At 32.2% G+C, this 22,963-nt stretch overlaps 1 protein-coding gene across 4 annotated transcripts in view; it reads right to left on the bottom strand.

The window, feature by feature from the left end:
* The window catches only part of Dpp10 (dipeptidyl peptidase like 10), a 1,268,842-nt gene that overhangs the window by 124,933 nt on the left and 1,120,946 nt on the right, over positions 1-22,963 (bottom strand). For all 4 annotated transcript variants that reach the window (XM_040294095.2, XM_078017228.1, XM_005315927.4 and 1 more), the window contains exons 6-7: positions 14,794-14,846; positions 14,612-14,693 (exon numbers count right to left, since the gene is read on the bottom strand). In XM_040294095.2, coding sequence (XP_040150029.1) covers positions 14,612-14,693; positions 14,794-14,846 — 135 coding nt within the window. The remainder of the gene's footprint in view (positions 1-14,611; positions 14,694-14,793; positions 14,847-22,963) is intronic.

Below are 22,963 nucleotides of genomic sequence, written 5' to 3'. Positions count from 1 at the left end.
GAGAAAGTGTTTGCAAAGTGTTCTGAGGGAAAAGAAAGAAAAAAAGTAAAAAAGACTAGGTGTACAAAAGGGAAAAGTCAGGGACAGAGGAACCAAGTGTCTCTGTCCAGCAGTTACACAGAGTTTAATTCAGGTAGAGAAAAATGTGTGTTCTGTAATGGAGTGGAAGAAGTCAGATGATATGTCATGTTGGTCACATCAATGGCATTGTGTCACTTCAATGAACTTTTGTAATCTACTGGGGTTATCTTAAGTTTATGCGTTTTCAACACATATCTCTTCAGGTAATAGAAGAATTAAAGTGACTACGAAGGAGAGAAGATGCTAGAAAATAAATTACTAAAATATTTAGGTGAAACGTTTGCAGACTATAAATTAAGTGAGTAATTAATAGAAGATAATAGGTGGAAACAAAAAATACCTATCATTTACCTTGTTATTATAAATGTTTAATTTGATATGTCAGTTTAACTAGGTCTAGTTCAGTAAACATTAGTGAAGAAGTTTCTGTGAAGGAATTTCATTACCAGCGTTAACTTTTAAAATCTGTTGACTTAAATATCAAAGATTATTTCCAAGAATGTAGGTGGGCTGTACCCTATTAGAGGAAGCTCTTTAGAGTAAGATATTAGAATTTCTATAAAAGAATGAATGCCACTTCAGGAAATTCTGCCTATGTTTCTTGACTGCCAGCATGCATGATAGATTTCTAACTCAAGACTGCAACATCAACTGTTACTGGAATTTGCGATTTGCTGGTTGACTCCAGAATATGGGAATTGCCAGACACAACACTACATGAGTTAATTTCTTAAAATAAATCTCTACAAATGTTCCTGGCATCACACACACACACACACACACACACACACACACACACACACATATACACACACAAATTTGGTTTGAGCTGTGGTTTCCTGATTCTAGATACATTTTAATCAGTAAAATGTTTTCCCTTCTCAAGCTCAAACCCCTTTATCTGATATGCAAATCCTTCCATCTTTTTTATGATATGTATTTTTAAATGTTCTATAATAAGCGATTTTAATTTTTGTAATACTAAATTACATTTTAAAAAAGAAAAGGGCACTCTGTAAAGCTAGAAGTCTTTTCAAATGAATGCTAACATGTTTTTCCTGCTTTAGGTTTACCATTTCTTCAAAAAGCAAACACTTTCACTAGTAGACAATTCACACCACAGAAGTCATCCATTAAAATGGAGAGTTTGGGAGAGGGAGGAGGCGAGGGAAAGATGAAGGACTGGGAGGCGAAGTTGACAAAATTATGCTAAGGGTACATATGAATGTACCACAATGCATTTCACTTTATAACTATAAAGCTCCAATTAAAATGAATAAATAAATAGAAGAAAGAGTAGAGGAAGGGGATCAGTGAGAGAGAGGAAATTGCACAAGAGAGGATTACTATGCACTGAAATGAGCTAAATATGCCAAAATGAACCTCATTATTATGTATAACTACAATTCACGAATAAGGCATTAAAATAAATAAATAATAAAGTGTATATGTGATGATGTTTAGTATATTCACAGATTTGTGCAAATACTACCAGTCTATTTAATCCTATTTTCATTAACTCAAAAACACACACTGTACCCTTCAGCTATCATCCCTTTATATGCCCACTCCTCCAGCTCTAGGTAACCACTAATGTCCTTCCTGTCTCTATAGTTTTCCCCATTTTGACTTTCATATGAATAAAATGAAAAATACATATGGGTTTAAGATTATCTTTTTTCATTGGCGAGGTTGACCTATTGGAAATGTTAATTTCTGAAAATTATAATCCATAGAAAGGGTGAGTTTTGGTGGGAGTCTTTTTTCTCCATTATGATTTATTCTACTCTGAAACTCCGACTCATATTTTGTCCATTTTCTTGAGTTTTAAAGAGTAGACATGCTTTTATTGATTTATTGAAATTATACATTATACATGCATATGTTTATAAATGTGTATATACACACATGTAGACACACATATATTGAAAATGTCTTCAACCAGTCTGACTCGTCTTTTAATTTTGCTAATGGCATTGCTTTTTAAATAAGAGGTTTTTGATTTTAATAGACATGACGGCAAGAACCTGTTTTTGATGGGTGTGTCCTTTTTATGTGTTTTCTGAGAAATTTCTCTAGCTGATGGTCATGGAAGGCCTTCCTTCTCTTCCTGAATATTAAACCTATATTTTATCTAGGTCTTTAATCCATCTGCAGTGTACCTTTTGTAAGTGATGTAATGAAAGTGATGTAATGTAGCAACCCAATTTTCTCTTTTTCCCATCCTGATAAGCACTTATCTAAGCCTATTGTTTGGTTTCTGTTTTCTTGCCGGTTGCCCTACCCTTCTATCACATGTCAAGTCTCTCTGTGTGAATGGGTCTCTGAGCTCCCTCCTCAGATCCACTGGCATCTTTTCTTTCTCTAGTACTCTAACCTAGCTCTTGTTTACCATTTTATTAGACTATAAAATGCACCTAAAATTTCCCACATATAAGTGTACGATTCATGTGAATATGAATGCACTTTATATAGTCCATCCCATTTCCAGCATGAACCCTTTCATGTTAGGAATCAAACTCCATAGCCAATAAACAGGAACTCCCCACTTACCCCTGCTCACAGGCTCTGGAGACTCTCTGCTTTCTGTCTCTAGGACTGCCCTCCTCCTTCATATATGTGAATGAGACAGTCTTTGTCTTTATTGCATTCTTACACTTATTACCATGTAAGCATAGGTTTCATCAGCCTTGTTATATATTGCATAGTTATGTTTTTTTAAGTTCAATAATATTCCACATTATGCATGTAGCACATTTTTCCTATTTATCTGTTTATAGACACGTAGATTCTTTCCATAAGTTGGCTAATGAGAATGACATTATAATGAACATAAAAGTGTACATATGTCTTTCAAATCTTAATTTCAGCTTTGGGGGATTAATACCTAGATTTAGAGTTGCTGAATAAAATGATAAATTTATTTTAATTTTGTTCTTTTGTTTTGATTTTTTCTAGTGCTGGGGATTGAACCCAGGGCCTTGTGCATGCAAAGCAAGCACTCTACCAACTGAGCTATGTCCTAGCCCCTTATTTTAATTTTGTAATGAACTACAAATTTGATTCCATAGCATCATACATTTCTACCAATACTTAACAAGTGTTCCTACTTCTCTGTGTCCTTACCAGCAATTGTTATTTTCAGGTTTTTAAAAAATATATTGTAACCATTTTAATCAGAGAGAGGTGGTATGTCATTTGATTCTGATATGCATTTTCCTAATGTTTAGCAATATTGATTTATTTATAAATTATTGACTATTGATATGTCATCTTTGTAGTAAAGCCCATATAAATCAACTGCCGTATATGAATCAGGTTATTTGCTAATATTTATTAAATTTTAAAAACTTCTCATATGTCTTCAAAAGTAATTTTTCAGAGGTAAGATTTGAAAATATTTTTCTCCTATACCATAGATTGTCTTTTCATTCTGTTGATAGTATTTTTAAAATTCTTTAAATTATTTTTAATTATACATGAGTGTAAAATGCACATCGATACATCATATATAATGGGGTATAATTTTTCATTCTTCTGGTATACATGATGTAGAATCTCACTGGTTACATATGTACATACAGTTACACATGTACATAAAGTAATAATGTCTGATTCATTCTACTATAATTCCTACCCCCATACCACCTCCCTTCCTTTCAGTCCCCTCTACCTAATCTAAAGTTACTCTACTCCTCCCTAGCTACCCCCTGACCACTGCATTATGAAGAGAGATCATACAGAATGGGAAAAAATCTTTACCACATGCACCTCAGGTAGGGCATTAATCTCCAGGATTTATAAAGAACTCAAAAAACTTAACACCAAAACAAATAAATAAATAAATAAAACAACCCAATCAATAAATAGTCTAAGGATCTGAACAGATACTTCATAGAAGAAGAAATACAATTGATAAACAAATATATGAAAAAGTGTTTACCATCTTTAGCAATTACAGAAATGCAAATCAAAACTACTCTCATCTCACCCCACATAGAATGCAATTACCAAGAATACAAACAACAATAAATGTTGTCAAGGATGTGGGGAAAAATGTACACTCATACTTTGCTGATGGAACTAGAGATTGGTGTAGCAATTCTGGAAAGTGGTATGGTGATTCCTCATCAAACTTGGTATGGAACCACCATTTGACCCAGCTATCCCATTTCTTGGTTTATGACCAAAGGACTTAAAAATCAGCAAAATTCCAGTGATTCAGTCACATCAATGTTTATAACAGCTCAATTCATAATACCTAAACTATGGAACCAACGTAAGTGCCCTTCAACAGATGAATGGATAAAAAAAATGTGGCACATATATATGATGGAATATTGGTCCACTTTAAAGAAGAATGGTAAGTGGATGGAGCTGGAGAATATTGTGCTAAGAGAAATAAGCCAATCCTCCCAAAACAAAGGCTAAATATTTTCTCTGATATGGGAATGCTAATGTTGACAGTATTTATAATACACAAAAGTTTTCCTTTTTAAATTTTCATGATATTTAATTTTTTAATGCTTGGGTCTTTGGTATAATGGCCAAGTTATTGTTGACAAATGATTTTTTTTTCATTTATTTCTTCCAATATCTTGAAGCTTTTACACCATGTTTTCTTTAGCTATTTCATAGTTTTACAACTTCCACTAAGATATTGGTCCGGTTTAGATTTTTTATGTGGTGTTAGATAAGGCTTCATTCTTTTGTATGTGGATATTCATTTTTCGTAGTACCATGTGTTAAAAAGATTGTTCTCTGAATCTTGATTAAGTTCCTGGCACCCTTGTTGAAAATCATAGATATGAGAGTTTATTTCTTACTTTCAAGTTTATTCCATTGGCCTATGTGATTTTTCCAATATTTCATGTTTCAGGAATAACTTTTAGTTACTTGAAGTCCCTTAAGATTTTTTTAATGAATTTTAGGATGGTCTTTTCTATTTGTGCAAAAAATATCATTTTGCAGTAAATCTATACATTGCAGTGAGTAACCTTAAAATCATAGCTATGTTAAACTTTTCTACTCCATGACAATTGGATGCCTTCTAATTTGACTCTTACAATTTCTCTCAGAAAACATCTATTAGTTTTCAGTGTAAAAGTCTGACCAACTTGTTTGAAGTATTTTATTTTTTTATGCATCATGAATGTAATTGTTTTATTAACATCCATTTCAAATTCCTTATTGTTAGTGCATACACTGGCCACTGATTTATCTGTGTTGACTTTTTATTTTGCTTCTTTGCTGAATGTATTTAGTAGTTCTAAATGTTTTAGGATATGTGAAATCTTTAGATTTCTCTAGAAGATCAAAATCAGAGATAATTTTATTTCTTTCACTTCAGTCAGATGCCTTTTATTTCATTTTTTTTGTTTAATTTCTTCTGCTAGGCTTTTCCCAGTACTATGGGGAATACAACTGCCAAAAGAAATCATTCTTTCTATATTTCTAATCTCAGAGGAAAAGCTTTCTGTTCTTCACTTCTGATAATGATGATCCTTATGGAGTTTTTTAACGTATGGATTTTATTTATCTGAGGTATTTCCTTATGATCCCAGTTTGTTGAATATTCTCATCCTGCAAGATTGTTGAATTTTATCAATTGTATCAATTTAGGTAGTATATGTTTTTTTTCCCTCCATTCCATTATTATGGCATATTACATCCATCAGTTTTCATGGGTGGAACTGTGCTTGAATTTGGGGCATACATCCCACTTGATCATGTTGTATCATCCTTTTAATAAACTGTTAAATATGTTTTGCTAGGCTTTCTTGAGAATTTTTACATCAAGATATATAAGGTATTTTAGTCAGCTTTTTTCTTGATGTGATTGAATGACCTAACAAGGACAATTTTAAGGGAGAAAAAGTTTATTTGGTGTTCACCGTTTCAGAAGTTTCAGTCTAACATGGATCACTCTATTGCTCTGGGCTCAAAGTGAGGTAGAACATATGGGTGGAGGGTTGTAGAGAAGGAAAGCAGCTTAGGAAATTACCAAACAGGAAGCAAAGAGAGAGCTCTGCTTGTCAGGGAGAAAATATAGACATCTCAAAGGCAAACCTGAGTGACCTACTTCCTACAGGCACACCCTACCTGCCTACAATGACCACCCAGTAAATTAATTCAAGTGAATTAATGAACTGACTTAAGTTAAGGCTCTCAAAACCTCATTATTTACCTCTAAATTTTCTTGTATTATCTAACCCATTAGTTTTAGGGAGAAACTTTATATGTACATAAGTGGTATTGATATGTAGTTTTCCTATATTGTGAAATTTCTGTCTGGCATTGATATCAGGGTAATGATGGCATTATAGAATGAGTTCCTTCCTATTTAATGTTTTGTAAAAGCTTGAAGAGAATTTGTGTTAGTACTTTAAATGTTTAACAGTACATACCAGTCGAGTCTTTGTGTCTTGATGTCTTTGTGCTTTTTAATTAGATTTTTATTACTAATTAAATATACATAGTTGTAATAGGTATATTCAGATTTTTTACTTTTATGTAATTTCACTTGGGTGGGTTTTGTGTTTATAGAAATTTGTTTATTCCATTTATTACCAAATTCATTTGTGTATAAGTGCTTATAGTACTTACAATGTATTTTACTTTTATAAAATCAGTTGTTTTCTTCTGATTCATTCTGTCTCTCTCTGTCTCTCTCTGTCTCTCTCTGTCTCTCTCTGTCTCTCTCTGTCTCTCTCTCTCTCTCTCTCTCTCTCACACACACACACACACACACACTTTTTATTTCTTCCCAGAGTCTGGAGGTTGAAAAGTCCATGATCAAGGTCAACACATTTGAGTTTCTGATGAAGACTTTCTGATTGGTGTTCAGAAGTTGCTTTGTCTTCACCTCTTGTTTCCTCTGAGTATGTAGAGAAACACAAGAGTAAAAGCAAGAGAAAAACATAATGAAAGCTCTTTTCATTTCTTATAATACCTCAATACCTATGGATTATGATTACATTTAACCTTAAATACCTCCTAAAACCTCTATCTCCAATGCACCAACAGTCATCTTCAGCATTTGAATTTGGGAGGGACAAGGCACAAGTCCTTTTGTAACACTAAGCATTTATAATTATCTCCCTTTTAGCACTCATTTTACTGTATTCAATAAATTGGGGTATACAATTCTTTAACTTTCATTAATCTCTAAGTATTTTCTAAATTTCCCTGTGACTTTTTTTCTTTAATCAATTGTTTGAGAGAGTTTTATTTAATTTCCAAAATTTTGTGAATTTCCATTTTGCTTTCTATTGTTGATTTCCGACTTTATCCTGGTGTGATCAGAGAAAATCCTTTGTATAAAACTTGTCTTTTAAAATATACTGCAACTTAATATGTATCATAAAATATAGTTAGTCCTGGAGAATATCCAGTATGCACTTAAGAAAAATGAGTGCAATGATGTCAGGTAGAATGTTCTGTGCACACATGCTAGATCTGTCTGGTTTATTGGGTTAAGTTTGTAATTTTTCACCCTAAGTACATGTATGAAGACACGAAGGATATGATTCTAGTTTGTGTACAACCAGAGATATGAAAAATTGCACTCTATATATGTAATATGAATTGTAATGCATTCTGTTGTCATATATGACAAATTAAAATTTTAAAAAAGAAAAAGAAAAAATAAAGGCTTATTTGTCTATAAAAAAAACAATAAAAAAAAAAAAAAAAGTTTGTAATTTTTCACCTTATTTTCTATCTGTTTGTTCTACTTGTTGAGAATAAGGTATTGAAATCATCACCAAATATTTTATAGAAGTATTAAATTTTGTCTTTTATTATATAACTTTTGTTTCATATACTTTAGTGACCCATTGTTGACATAGAAACATTTTCAATTGTTATAACTTCTCACTTTGTTGATTAATGTATAATTTGTCTCTTGTAACCTTTCTTGATTTAAATTCTATTTTTATTTGGTGTTAACCGTTTCAGAAGTTTCAGTCTAACATGGATCACTCTATTGCTCTGTTTTAGTTACTACTTCCATGAAATCTATTTTTTTATCCTTTCACTCCCAACCTAGTGGTGTGTTTGAGTAACTCCTTCAAAGTAAATTCTTACTTTTTTAAATCCAATTTGCCAATCTCTATATTATTGGTGGCTAGAGAATTTAAGCTACTTACATTTTTCTATTTCTCTCCTATATACCCTATAGGCTTTGACCCTAACTTTCTACATTAGTATACTTTTAAGTTTGGTGGAATATTTTAATTTCTTTCTCATATCCTTTTATGTATATCCTATTACTATTTTCTTTGCTGTTACCTTGATGATTACATATAATGCCCTAAAGTTATAACTAACTTTAATTTACATCAGATTAACTTCAATAACATGCAAAACTATACTGATTTAGAGCTCTGCCCACTTATTTCAGTTATTGATATAACAAAGCTATGCATTTTTATGCTCTGTCCCAAAATATCAATAATTAGTTTTTAGTGCATTAATCTCTTAAATATTGGCAAAAATAAAATGTAGAGTTACAAAACCAGTGCTAAAAGAATAATGACATTTAGGTGAAGAACTTTTAATGTATTAACTTCTTAAATCATATAGAGAACAAAAATGTAGTTACAAATATTTGTTTTAATAACATTATTAGCTTTTATAATTGTTCACGTATTTATATTGCTTTGAGTTACTGTCTAGTGTCCTTTCATTTAAACAAATTGGATTCCCTTTAGCAACTATTATTTTATTACTGCACTGTAGTTATACATAATAGTGGAGTTGATTGTGACGTACTCCCTTTAGCAATTCTTGAATGTCAGATCTGGTGGTTACTTCCACTAGTTTTACTTATCTGTGAATGCCTTAATCTGTCTTCCAGTTTTGAATCTCTTCTATATATATGTTACTTTCCTGTTACTTTGACTTTTGACAGTTTGATTATAATGTACTTGTTGTGTTTCTCTGAGTTCATCTTATCTGAAGTTGTTGAGCTTCTCCAATATTTAATTTTTGTCTTTAATAAAATTTAGGAATATTTGGCCATTATTTCTTCAAATCATCTCTATGATTCTTTCTCTCTCTTTTGCTTCTGACACTCTCATAATGCATATTTTTGATGCTTACTTTTCGCCATCCCTAAGATTCTATACATTTTGGGGGAGGGGGTGGTACCAGGATTGAACTCAGGGGGGCTTGACCACTGAGCCACATCTCCAGCCCTATTTTGTATTTTATTTAGAGACAGGGTCTCACTGAGTTGCTTAGTGTCTCACTTTTGTTGAGGCTGTCTTTGAACTTGTGATCCCCATGCCTTAGCCTCCCAAGGTGCTGGAATTACAGGAGTGCACCACCACGTTCATCTAGATTCTATACGTTTTTCTATACTCTTTTTTTTATTAGGCTTCTGAGACTCAGTGGTTTCAAATATCTTATTGTAAATTCACTGATTTTTATGCCTGCTCAAATAAGTCCTGCATTCTTCTAGTGAATTTTTCATTTCCATTATTGCATTTTTGCCTTTACAATTTGCCTTTGGTTATCTCCTAGGCTCTTTATCTTTTCATTGACATTTATATCTTGTTAATCATGCTTTCTGGTGTCTCCACACCTTCTGTTACTTTGGATATCTTTAAGATGACAATTTTAGTCTTCATTTAGTAGGTCTAAAACCTGATCTCAATTAGCAATTTTGTCATTTTTTTTCCCTAAGATTGTATTTCCCAGTTGCTTATTCTTTGAGACTTTTTACAGAGAAATGGACATTTGATTTTACAATTTAATATCTACAGAAATCAGATACTTTTTACCCATGGTTTGCTGCTATTTTTATTTTATTTGTATTTACTTATTTGTTTATTTATTGCAGGCTTTACACATGCAAAAAATTATCCTCAGTATGAACTTAAGGTTTTCTCAGATCTTATCTTTCCTTATGCATGCACAGTGACTTTCTCATATTTTCCAGTGTTTTTTTTCCAGTTTTTCTCTATATTTTCTCATATATTGAGTTGCTTTTGATTGCCAACCTACTTAATAAATGGCTTCTAAAATGGGAAAAAGTGGAAATTGAAGAGGGGAAGAGAAGATGGGCATGCAGTAATGGTGGTGAAGAGATTGAGAAAATGGGTGCTTGGACCTGTGTCTGTAATTCTATCTTAAGTGAACACAAAGAACACAAATGTCCAGTATTTGGATTGTATGAACCTTGTTGTCAACCCTGGTTTCCAGGAGCTGGGTATCTCAGGAACAGCTGCCACAAGACAGGGTTGGTAAAATATAGCAAGTGCTGAGCTGAGATCAGAAATAAACTGAAATTAACTACAAATTACATTCAAGCCTTTGCATGGAAGTTGGAAACTTCAAATAGATTCTAGAGACTTCAATAATAATGTGTCTACTGGTATAAATGCTACCTAGCAGGGGAGACAGATTTCTGGTACTTCTACTCCACATCTGACTAGTATCCTCTCCCAAAACATTTCTTTTTATAAAACATTTGCTACAGCTAATGTGTCTACTTACTATCTTCTCTGAATAATGCATGTTTTTTCATATTTCTTCAGATTATTTTGCCCCACTTAATATACCCCATCAAAATTGCTTTCCTTTACATTTCACAGGAAATTCTATTAAGTCATTTGAATTCTTACTTAAGCCTTTTTTTAAATCAGAAATTATGTGAATCCTTCACAATTCTTCTCTTACCACCAGGATTTCTTACCACTAGGATCTTTTTAATAGAAAGTTAAGAGTAGAAACTGAAAATTAAGAATAAGAAATTAATTATCTCTAGTTAGCAAACACTATAGAACTCTTCAATTTATTTAATGTGAAACTGTTTAAAGTATTGTAGTGACTCATCTCTAATAAAATCATACTGTGTTTTTTGGTGACTATGAATATTGACAAAGCCCATCATACTCACATGAAATATATCATTGGCAATTTATAAAGATACATGTTTTACTTTATTAAATTCATGTTTGTATGCACACAAAATAAAGCCCTGATAAACACTGATTTCTTCCCCAAGTTTCCCAAAGGATTTTGCAAATGTCATTATAAAGTTACAAAGAACTAAGGTTTGTTACTCCTCAATACATGACACTAAAATTTCCTAAGCTATTAAAATTCATATAGTTTTTTTTAAAATACATGAAAAGAAAAAATTTAAAAAATATATATTTAGTGTTTTAGATCTACAAGAATACATTAACCTTCCAAAAATTATTAGTAAAGTAAGGCTATCATCTCAACTTTAAAGATTAAGGAATTCTCAATTTTGATAGCTAGCAATCACTGAAGTCAAAATCCATTTACTTGCAATATTATGGAAAGACCTAGAGTTTTTGTATTTTCAGCACTTTCTGTAGTTTTCTTGAATATATAAAAACATACAGAATCAAAAACAATCACTAATAATGCAACTATTTTGGCATAGGTGTGTGTTTCTCTCAGGCTTGGAGAATAAAAGTCATTTAAATCTAGCTAAAGTTTTAAATATTTCCAAAGGACTCTCTATTAATAGGAAAGTGAAATTGTATTGGTTTCTGGGTTCTGGAATTTTTTTAACTTTGAATTTGCCTGGCCCAATGGGTCGGCTCTACTGTTCATAGAACTAGATAGAGTAAGGCTGGTAGAATGAGAGCTCCTACCTATATTGTATGTCCCACTCACCACTGTCCCAGAACACACTGATTGCCTGACTTCTCTGAATCAAATATGCATCATCACATCTAGTTGAACTGCTATGACCTCTAATGACACTTTGCAGGAATATTATGATGTACAGACTTGAGAGAGAGTCCTCCAGATGTATATTGAATATATTCTTTTCAATTTTCTCTAAATGTATATACAAATGATAAAGGCAAACATGACCTATACTATATAGTATCAAAACCATTGTGTTTATGTTTTCATTTTATATCATTGACGTTTATTCATAATTATTTATTCAACTATGCATTCATTTAGTGTTGAAATGATAGTGAATACAGGATTTCTGTAGATTTTTTTTATAAAACACAACCATAAACTTTGAAATGACTTCAAATATAATGTCTATAAACTGTATATATGCATTTTTCAATATTTTAAAGGAGCTACAATTTTTAAATGTTCCTTTGGTCTAAGCACATACAAATATATTAAATATGGGGCAAATTTAATACCAGGGATAGCCATAATTTATTTTATGATTGATTCTTTTTTACATTATAAGTAGGTGTTAATTTTAATATTCTATTTAACACTAAGATTAAACATTAAAGGAATGTCTCCACCAAGAAAAAATGAAAAGTCTCTAGGTCAAAACTATTTCCTATATCAAACACTAATCTAATATTCAGAGTATAAGCTATAACTTTGAAAAATGAACAAAAATGTTATAGTACATTACTCCTCAATTCACTTCCAATCTTGCATATTCTGCCATGTTTTTTAACCAATGACTATAAAATTTTTTTGAACTTTATCAAATTAGACTAGTATAATATTTCAAATGATCTCATTTTACTGCGGATGCAGATTGGCTACCAAGAGGAAAAATAACTTACCCAAGGTTATGTGACTAAACACTCAGAGAGACCACATCTGAGGCTTAGGTACTTTCAGATTATTTCAGGATCCAGAATATTTTCCAATGAAAATAAGCATTAAATAATAACAGTATATCATTCTATGCCCCTCTTGTGATAAGAAATGTATTGCCCCACTTCCCTATTTTGCCAATAAGCTTAAGAAAACATTTTTTTAATTTATAAAATAGAATAAAAATTATGTATGCCTTATTAAGTGAAATGGTTATATTTTCAAAACAATTATGATGATATGATGGTTTACATATTGCTCTTTATAAATCAAGACCCACAGAAAATAAGAAATAAATAACAACCACCCAATTGTAGTGTATGTAGCAATTCTAATTTTTTAAAAAAATCTAGAAACTCCATTAAAGGATTCTTATAACAGCTTGAGTAAGGGTTGTGCAATCAGAATCACCAAAGATAGCCCCATGCAGTGGTGCACTCCTGTAATCCCAGCAACATGCGAGGCTGAAACAGGATAATCATAAGTTTAAGGGCAGCTTGAACAATTTAGTGAGAGCTTGTCTAAAGATAAAATTAAAAAAGATTGGGGTATATTTCAATGGTTAAAGCTCCTCACTGGGTTCAATCCATAGTATCTCTCTACAATAATTACTAAATTACTAAGATAAATAGGCTAAATACATATTGATTAAAGTATCAAGAATGTAATTTCACTGTGATTATTTGTCAGGTTAAAACTCTCTCCCTCTTAATAAAAGATTAGCTGAAATTAAATAATACAAAATTGACAGAACCCTAAAGAAAGAAAAAAAATCACATATCCACCACCATTGCTAAGGAAATAAAAGTTCTAGAAGAATAATTATAAAGATTGGTCTAATAGGTACATAAAGAAAACTATGCTTAAGAAATGCATACATATTTCATTTATGCATTTCTTAAGCATAAAATTATGGGAAAATTATGGGAAACATGTATAATAACCTCTACCAAACCATAAAGCAAGTCTCATCAATTTCAAAGTCAATATTATAAAGACATTTCTGAACACTAAAAATTAGCTTTAGCACCAATTTCATATTTTTGTAAATTAAAAAATTTCAGTAATAAATTCTTAAAAATACTAGATATTCAAAATTACTACAATTAGATCTTATTTAGATACTATTGCAATCAAATGTTTTAAATAAAGATTAAACATAGGGAGTATTCTATAGACTTTAGTGTTTACATTAGAAAACAAAACAGAAACACTAACATCCAAATAGAAGAAGCAAATACATTTTAAATTGGGTATATTATAAAGTAACAAATATTAACATTTAAATATAAAGTTACAAATATTAAAAAATCTGATAAAATAGGTATTGTTAAGGATATGGAGAAAAGAGAACTCTTATGGGTGCTGACAGATATAAACACACTTGGACAATTTACAAATCAATTTGGTAATGCTTAGTACATTTGAGCATGCATGTACCATATAAGTAACCAGACTATTCTGTGACCAGTGTTCCCTTGGGAAATTCTTTACATGGGCACCATAAGACATGTGTAGGAATATTATTTTATTTAAGCTTCTTTTTATATCACTAATTATCTTTTAAGTTTGTTATATTTAAAATGCAGTTGGTGAAAAAAATACCTCTCAAAGAATATTAGACAATTTTTATAAATTTTGGAATAAAGTTTTAAAAATAAATAATCCTTTGAGTTTTGCATAAAAATTGACAATATTAGGTAATAGAAATTGCCCAGGACTAGGCCCTAATATCCTTGAACATCTTCTAGGTTTAGTTATACAATAGGTGAAAAACCTTTTTGTTTATAAATTAATTGTTGAATAATACTAGTATCATTCTTAAGCTAAAATACTCAAAAGATATAAAGAAGTTTAGAGAAACAGGATGATTATATTACAAGGAAATGATATCTGTAAACATGTTTCATAGAGCAATGATTGATAGGGCTCGGTGCATACCGATGCCTCTTCTTACCAGCTGCTGCCCTTGGACACCCCAGGCTGCATATTGCAAGACGGAGTCCTCTACTTCTGGAGGATTTAGCTCCCAAACTTCCCTTGAAAATATGTGAATATTTTTACGTGAACAAGTGGACATCTACACCAACAATTAAGCTGAATATTTGCTTAGGAAAATCAGAAACTCAAAGAACTTACCTTGTGTGTATGTTGTAAATCACATATGAAGCAGTATATGAATAATGAAAAATCTGAAATAAAAAAGAAAAGAATTGTTGACTCTAGTTTAGAATAAAGACAACCAATAAAAAAGACTTCATTTTAATAAAATAATATAAAATCCATATGTAAAAAAGAAATCCAAAAATGAAATATTCTAGTTTAGGAGTTCATTGCCTCCTCTTCTTACCATTGATCCTATACTTTATTCAGTCCTCTATATTTCAGAGTATAATTGCTAACCTTAGAATAATTGTGATTAGATTGCTTTCTTACTCAAAATATTCAATGACATCCACAGTCTATAAAATAAAGTTTATCTAGCAGTTACAAAGTTTCTGGTCTAATTCATAGGTCTTTGATCCACTTTGAGATGACTTTTGTGCAAAAAATCCAATCAAAAAATGGACAGAAGACATTTCTCAACTGAAGAAATACAAATGGACAACAAATGTATGAAAAAATGTTCAACATCCCTAGCAATCAGGGAAATTAAAATGAAAACTACATTGAGATTTTTATCTCATTCCAGTTAGAATGGCATATTATGTTGTGTGCATGGATGTACCCTGGTGAACTCCACCTTTGTGTGTACCCTTAAAGCACCAATTTGCAAGAACAATAAATGAATGCAGGAAAAGCCAGTGGAGTAAATGATGGGATGGGGCAGACGGGGAAGGAGGGAGGAAATACTAGGCACAGAAAGTATCTTCCATACATGTGCGACTATGTCAAAAATGAGCCCCACTATTATTTATAGAAATAACAATAATAAAAACATCAAAAATAAAAAAATAAAATTGAGATATTTTGATTCAGTGTTCAAAGATTTTGCTTTTTTAGCTTCTTCGTGTTTTCTTGTCCTCAGTTTACTTTGTCTAGACTCCAAGCAAATTAGGAGAATTCTGAATATACATCCTAAAAGTTTTCTGCTTTGTTTGTCCTTTAGTCCAAGGCTGCCTTAACTGACATAGGCATTTTCCCACCTTATAAAATAGCCCCTGAATGGAGCGCATAACATCTCCTCAACTGGACTCCATTTCTCTCACAGTTTACTGTCTGACTCTTAGGATACTTCTAAACTCTAGTATAAATATATACATATTTTAAGTGTGTCTCTTTCCCACTAGAAGGTTATCAGGTGCAAATATGTGTTACATTTGCATTTTTCACATTTTCTAGCTCAGGTTCATATTTACATGAAACACTTAATTGATATTTGTCAAGTAATATGTTCTAATGAGGAAAAAATTCCACATATGTTCTAGGGTTTGCTGGTTAAGACAAAGTGGGATAGTACTTCCCACCCCTTCCCAGTAATGGTTATAAATGATATATCAAATGGTTGGTTTCAAGTAAATAATCTTCCAGATATTTCATTATTATCCTTAAAGAATCCTGTTTCTTTTCAAAGGTCATTTTCCCAAGGATTAAAACACCCATTGCACAGGAAAATAAAATCTGGAACATATGACCATAGTAAATAACAAAAAAACCCCACTGTATTAAAGAAGAAGAAATACTGTAATACAGAGAAAATGAAGAGAATTGCTAAAGAGACATTAGAAAAAAAAGTGATGAGCATGCTATACTTCCATAAAAATCATTTTTCTTGGAAGACATGTGAATCTAGTTAAGAATATTTTTCTTTACCTAGCTATATTTTTATGTTATTATTTCCAGGATTTATATTGATACTTTTATCTTTCAGTATATAATTACATAAGCTTCTTTTATTCCTAGAGTGGATGCACACATGGCACAAATATTATAATGCTGACAATTAACACTCCCTAGCAGTCAAATTGTTATTTCTTCTTGCTGCAATAATAGCTTCAATTAAACATGATTGGTCACATCTTTGGCCAAGTAGTAGTAATGTTCTCTCTTTGCTTTGAAATTCAGACTTTCTCATTTGTTACAGTGTTGTGTTTTATAATAAGGCTTCATCCTCCCATTCTTTTTCAAACACTGAATTCTGAGATCGCCTTCACTCTCAGAGATAAGAGAAGCAAAAATATCACCTCCTGGTGCCTATTTTGGCATTCACATTGTATCCTCTAAATTTCCATATCTGACTACAAAATTTAAACCTTGAAACTACTACTCTGGCTGACAAAGAATTAAGAAATATGACCACCCCGTCAACATTCTTTTCTGTCTCACAAAGTTTTGTTGCCAAAGCAGACTGCCAAGTTAGCACTTGGTCTTCAGAGCCGACAAATGTGTTCATGATGTATGAGTAAAAAGAAACTATTCATCCCATCCATTAATACCTAACACACTGTCCCTGATTTCCAGGCTTACATCCATCTTAAGAGAAATAGTTACTGTGCAGCATCAGTTTGGGCAAAACAGAACCGCCAACCAAGCAATGAGACATAACTGGGCGTATCCATCGAACAACAGCCCCCTCTTTAATACTTGTTATGGAGGTCGCCGGGTCTTCATTAAATTTGAATCCTAAGTACTTCAATGACCCTCTAATGGTGTAAACTGGACAAAGAGAAATGTGAATCTGCTTTCTACTTTATGGTTCTTAACCTATTACATTTGTTTCCCTCAGCCTGTGTGCTAAGATGGAAGGTCATGATCAAGGAAGCAACCTTGAATTGCCTGTACACCATGGCACATTTAAGCAATAAGTCATAGATTTTGGTCTTCTCTCTATGTGTGCTACCAATCCAGCAGTTTGCCATATATAAGTAATTGTCTTTTACCTAGCTTAGAGCTTTTTCCTCTAAATTCACTGTGTGTGTGTGTGTGTGTGTGTGTGTGTGTGTGTTTATTCCCAGTAAGTCTCAAATACTTCTTGTTTTGTAATTTTCAATAATAATAATAAAAAAAACACATCCAAAGCCCACAGCAGAAAATGAAGTGTATGGAATAGGGATGGGGGATATTAAACAGAGAACTCTCTCTGGTTCTCTCTCTCTTCTTGCATGTGTAGTATTCTTGCATGTGTAGTATTCCTACTTTTTTTTTTAACAATACTCACTTTCTTTTATTTTAGACTCCTTTTCAATATTGGCTAGGCAAAACCTATCCATAATGAGTGGTTAACACAGGAGTCACTTAAGGTTAGGAGCAGTGTGTGCCCTTGCCCTATAATGATTGGTTGCTGCAAAATGAGAGGCAAATTGAAGTGTGATGAGATCTTTGGGGACAAATACATTTTACAGTAAAAAAGTGCATATTCATCCATTTGATACTGTGTATGTTTATATATTTTATGTTACCCTGAACTTATGAGAAATAACACAATAACTCATGCTTGAGTGAAATGTATCTAACACATATATTTTCTCCAGAAGACCCATCACAGCCTTCCTGCACTAACAGAAGACAGCAACACTTCAGTACTATATTTGGGGGGCTGGGTTCAGTGATGGGGAGTAAATTTAAACAATGATATCACCAACAAAAAGCACAAAAAATGCCAAAAAATATAGTGCTGACTAGCTTGTGGAAAAGATACTTGTTTCTATAATAAGAGCTGAAATAAGGAGCACAGTGTTGACTTTTTTTGGCATTAGCTGGGAAACTGGGCAAGGAAACCCACATGTTCTGTTGCTCTGCACATGTCTGCAGATGACTACGAAAGCTCCCAGAGCACTGACAGGGAAACAAGTAAATACGGGCAAGTAGCCTCACATTTGTCAATATAGAATACAGAAGGAATGAAAGCTGTATTCATTACAGAAATAGAGCATGGAATACTACTGAAAAAAAGAAAAACAAACAAATAACTCATACATATTTAAAGCCTGCCAGAACTTGAAGTTGAAAATAGTATAGAAGTTTTCTACCAATAGTGGCACTTTGTACTCTGCAAATGAAAATTATTTAATAAATGACTCTAGCAATTTCTCTGGTACAGGTACTATACTCGATATTATGTTTTATTAGCATAATAAAAAGCATTAAAATTGGATAAAATTGAAGTGTATCAGTTAATACTTTTTATTTACTCCTATAGGTTGTCTGTCAGTATTTAAATGACTGTTGGGCATCAATTATGTGCAACCTTATACATTAAGTTCCTTGCCAAATGAGAGGACCAAAATAAATGTGATTCCTGTTCCCATGGAGTTTATGATCCAGTAGGGGTGACAAGACTGAGATACATTACATTAGTACGATGTTGAAAGTTGTGTTTAAATAAGGGTTAGCAAAGTATAAGCCCATAGGCTTCTTAAGAAGTGATTAATCTTTTGGTGTCTAGATTGTATTATAAAGAAAATAATAGTTTATTTATACACTGAATAGATTAATATAGTTGAGAAAAAGACAACTAGTTTTCCAAACTTGAAGTTGTCCTACTTATAACAACTCTTAAATTGAGTACCTACTACATATCAGACTGTTGAGTGTTTGTATGTTTTATATAATTTGACATTTAAATCAATCTCAAGGAGTAGATATTGTCATTCTTAATTCATGTGATAGGCTCTATAAACCTTAAACTTAAAATTGAAAGTTTAAGTAAGAAACAGTCACAAGCTGTGCTCAGATGTTTCTGATTTCAAGCTACTTTGTGGTCTAATCTCTGCATGCTATCCAGGAAGCCAGTTCATGAAGCACAACCCCAGATTTGCAAAAGATTCACTTGAAAAAAATCAATTAAGATACCATTCAAAGATTCTTTGACAGAAATATGCATGAATTAATTTTGATTGCCCCAATTAAGAGAGATTTCCTTTTGGAAAGATGATCTAATATGTCAGATTCAACATATAAATCCCCTTCTTCTTTAGCTGTTTTCACAACTTATTTTCCACTTAAAGTAGTTATTACCTAAGATATATGAGAGTTTTCATATAAATGAATGTTATGCTCACAAGAAAAACAGCAGAAAATTCTTATTACTTGTGTTTGAACCAGGGATTTTCCTTTTCCGGTAGTAAGCCATTTGCTTCACTGCAGTTAAATTTCTGAACTGATATACATAACATTCCTTTTCATGCCTGGAGAATATTTAGAATAGGATTATGGTTTTGCCATTGGCTCAATCAGTTAGGAAAAATTAACTGAGAGAAAGCAAACCTCTGAGTCGATACCATTTATTAAAAACACCCACGAAGAGAATTGATGATATAAGCAAAAGGTATTCTCTTAGAAGGCAAGATGATGCCAGGTTTGGACCAAAAAAAAAATGAGATACTATTTTAAGATAAGTGAGTTGTGACTCTGTTATTTGAAGTATTTTATTATGCAGTTAAGAGCTAGGGTGATGTGGTAGCAGATAATTGTGTTGTGAACACGATTCACAAAATCATAAACTGCAGCTCTACAAAAATATTTTCAAACATTTCATTACTGAAAAAGCTTTGTGAACACAAAATAAATGTTGGTTGAAAAGAAAAATATGGGAGAGAATGAAAGGCGTAAATGATTCTTGCTAGTATTTTTAATTCCTTTCTAAGTTTTCTAAGTGTTCACTGTAACCTTACTTATAAAATACAATTATCCATCCAATACGCACACCTGGCATAATCAGGATTGGAATTAAGATCCTGCTCAATCAAAATTTATTTCCTTTCTACTAAAATGAAAACAGAAAAAAGGAAGCATGATAGGAAACAGTAGAGGAGTCAGAATTCTTCAATTACATCATCTTTATGATAATGGGCAGACACAGTAAAATACTCAAGGTGGTGAGTTTAAAATTAATGTAAATGAAGAATATAAGGTTTATATGTTGTTCAAATTAAGCTATAATTATATCAAAAACTATGAAAATAAAAATAAATTTGCTAGTCAGAATATAACAAAAATAAAATAATAATGAACTATTTGTCACAAAACCAGTTGAGTTATTTTGTAAACCCATAGGCATCAAGATGCCATGTCACACAATATTATGGTAAATTATTATTAATATTCTCCCTTGGTTCATTTGCAGGTAACAGGCTTCTCACTAGAAAGAATAGGATATTGTTCGTACAATTGTAACATCTATAGTGCATTTACTCCAAATTGAAATACAATACATGCAGCAATACTTTCAGAGTATAAGAGCTGACAACCTGATGAGAACATATAAATAAATTTTCATTTAACATATTTCTTTAAGAAAAGGGATGTCTGGTGACTCCAATCTTCAAAGCAGATAGAAACCAAAAATTATGTTGGCAACAGTTTTCAATTTATGTAGGAACACTTTGCCCAGGATATAATCCAAATGGCCTACATAGTAAGAGCAGCCAGTTCAAGAAGTTTATACCTTATTATACAACAGGAGGTTCTGGAGTGCCCAGAACATAAATCATTTCCTGATATAGTTCTTATTAGATAATTAAACTAATCATATTATAATCAAACTTCCTCTTAATTGTTCTTAGAACTCAGTTCAAGAGATGTTCTCTCTTACATTACAAATATGCTCCCTAGTATATTTTTCAATGACTCACATTTAACACACATTCACCATGATACATTGCCAAGGCAGCAACCTCACCGAAAATGCCCCTCTTTGCAATTAGATACTTTCATTTAAAGACCCTCTTCATTAACTAAGGCAAATGCACAACTTCCACATTAATGGGCCTTAAATTACTTCCTACTTATCATCATTTGAAAATATCTACTTTGAAAACCTGAACTACCACTTAAAAATCAATTATTGACAGGACAAGTAGGTTTTCAATATATGCTAAAATAAATTTAAACATTGTTTCACTTCCTATCAATCAGTTTTTCTCCCTAGAATACTGATGCAGAAAAGATTTTAGGACAGAAATGAGAGAAATATTCTCATGGTTTTTCTACTGAGCCTAAGAATGAGAAAGGAATGGATAAGGATCACTGTTCCAACATACAGGTGTTGACAGGCCTTGTGTAGGGAGCCAAGCCTGTGCCTAAGGAAAGTAGTTGTTTTAGTCATCTTTTTCACTGCTGTGAAAAAAAAAAGACCTGACCAGAACAACTTTAGAGGAGGAAACATTTATTTGAGGGCTCATGGTTTCGGAGGTCTCAGTCCATTGACAGTGAGCTTTAATCCTGAGGTCTCTAGGTGAGGCAGAACAACATGGTGGAAAAATGTGGCCCAGGGAAGCAACTCACATGATGATTAGATAGCAGAGAGAGACTCCACTTGCCAAATACAAATATATAACCCAAAGCCATGCCTCTCAATGCCCACCTCCTCCAGTTATACTGTACCAGCCTTTGGTTACCACTGAGTTAATCCTTACCCGGGGATTAATCCACTGATTGGATTAAGGCTCTCAGAATTCACTCATTTCTCCTCTGAACTGTGTTGTATTATCTTACATGTGAGATTTGGGGTGACACCACTCATCCATCCATAACAGTGATCATGGTGGCAGTTTTGGTGAGGAGGACCTCTTTTCTATTTCTGAGGGGGCAAGTACTATTTTATGTGTTCTTCAGTATGTTACTCAAAGAGGGGGAAAAAACTTTGTTAACTCATCAATGAAATGAAGAAAGTAATATATATCCAACAGTTACATCATGAAGAATAAAGATGGAAAATGTTTAGCTACTATCTGAAGCTAAGGCAAAAAAAGAGTAACCAGAAAAGCTCGAATTTATTTCAATTGCAATTGTTACTTTTTTCAATGAAAGTCTTGCTACCAGGTGGAAAAAAAAATCATTGAATGGGATGTATGGATTTTGTAGTAGTAGTTTTTCACAACATTATACCTGCCATAGATAATTAATATTCACCTACATTGAATGATTTTTAAAATATTAGAAAAAAAAGTAGGATAAAACTTTGAAGAATGAATAATAATTTATGCATTTCCTTATTCATAGCTATTTAGGTTGGCCAGATTTTCCACACAGAATGCAAATCACTGACCTTATTTTCAATGCCTATTTAAGCATATACTTGTTATGTACTCAGAAGCAAAATGTATAAACCAGAAGATTTGCCCTTGTTCGTTACATTCACTGCATGTTAACAAATCATTTTATTTAAAAACCTCTAAAAATCTGAAGTCATTTTTTAAAAACATGTTTTTGGACCATGGTATCATTTATTATTCAGTTTTTCATTAAATCCTCCACAATCATCTCAATCTAAGAACATGTTATACAGTAATAGTGAGGCTGTGGGCTGGGTGTTAAAGTAACTGTATAATCTGTTTGGATCAACATGTACTGTGCAAACTTGGACCAG

Source organism: Ictidomys tridecemlineatus, chromosome 7 (genome assembly GCF_052094955.1).
Source record: "Ictidomys tridecemlineatus isolate mIctTri1 chromosome 7, mIctTri1.hap1, whole genome shotgun sequence".
In the NCBI taxonomy this organism is placed as follows: Eukaryota; Metazoa; Chordata; class Mammalia; order Rodentia; family Sciuridae; genus Ictidomys; species Ictidomys tridecemlineatus.
The sequence above is the reverse complement of the archived record's forward strand: the minus strand, read 5'-3'. Positions and strand labels throughout refer to the sequence as shown.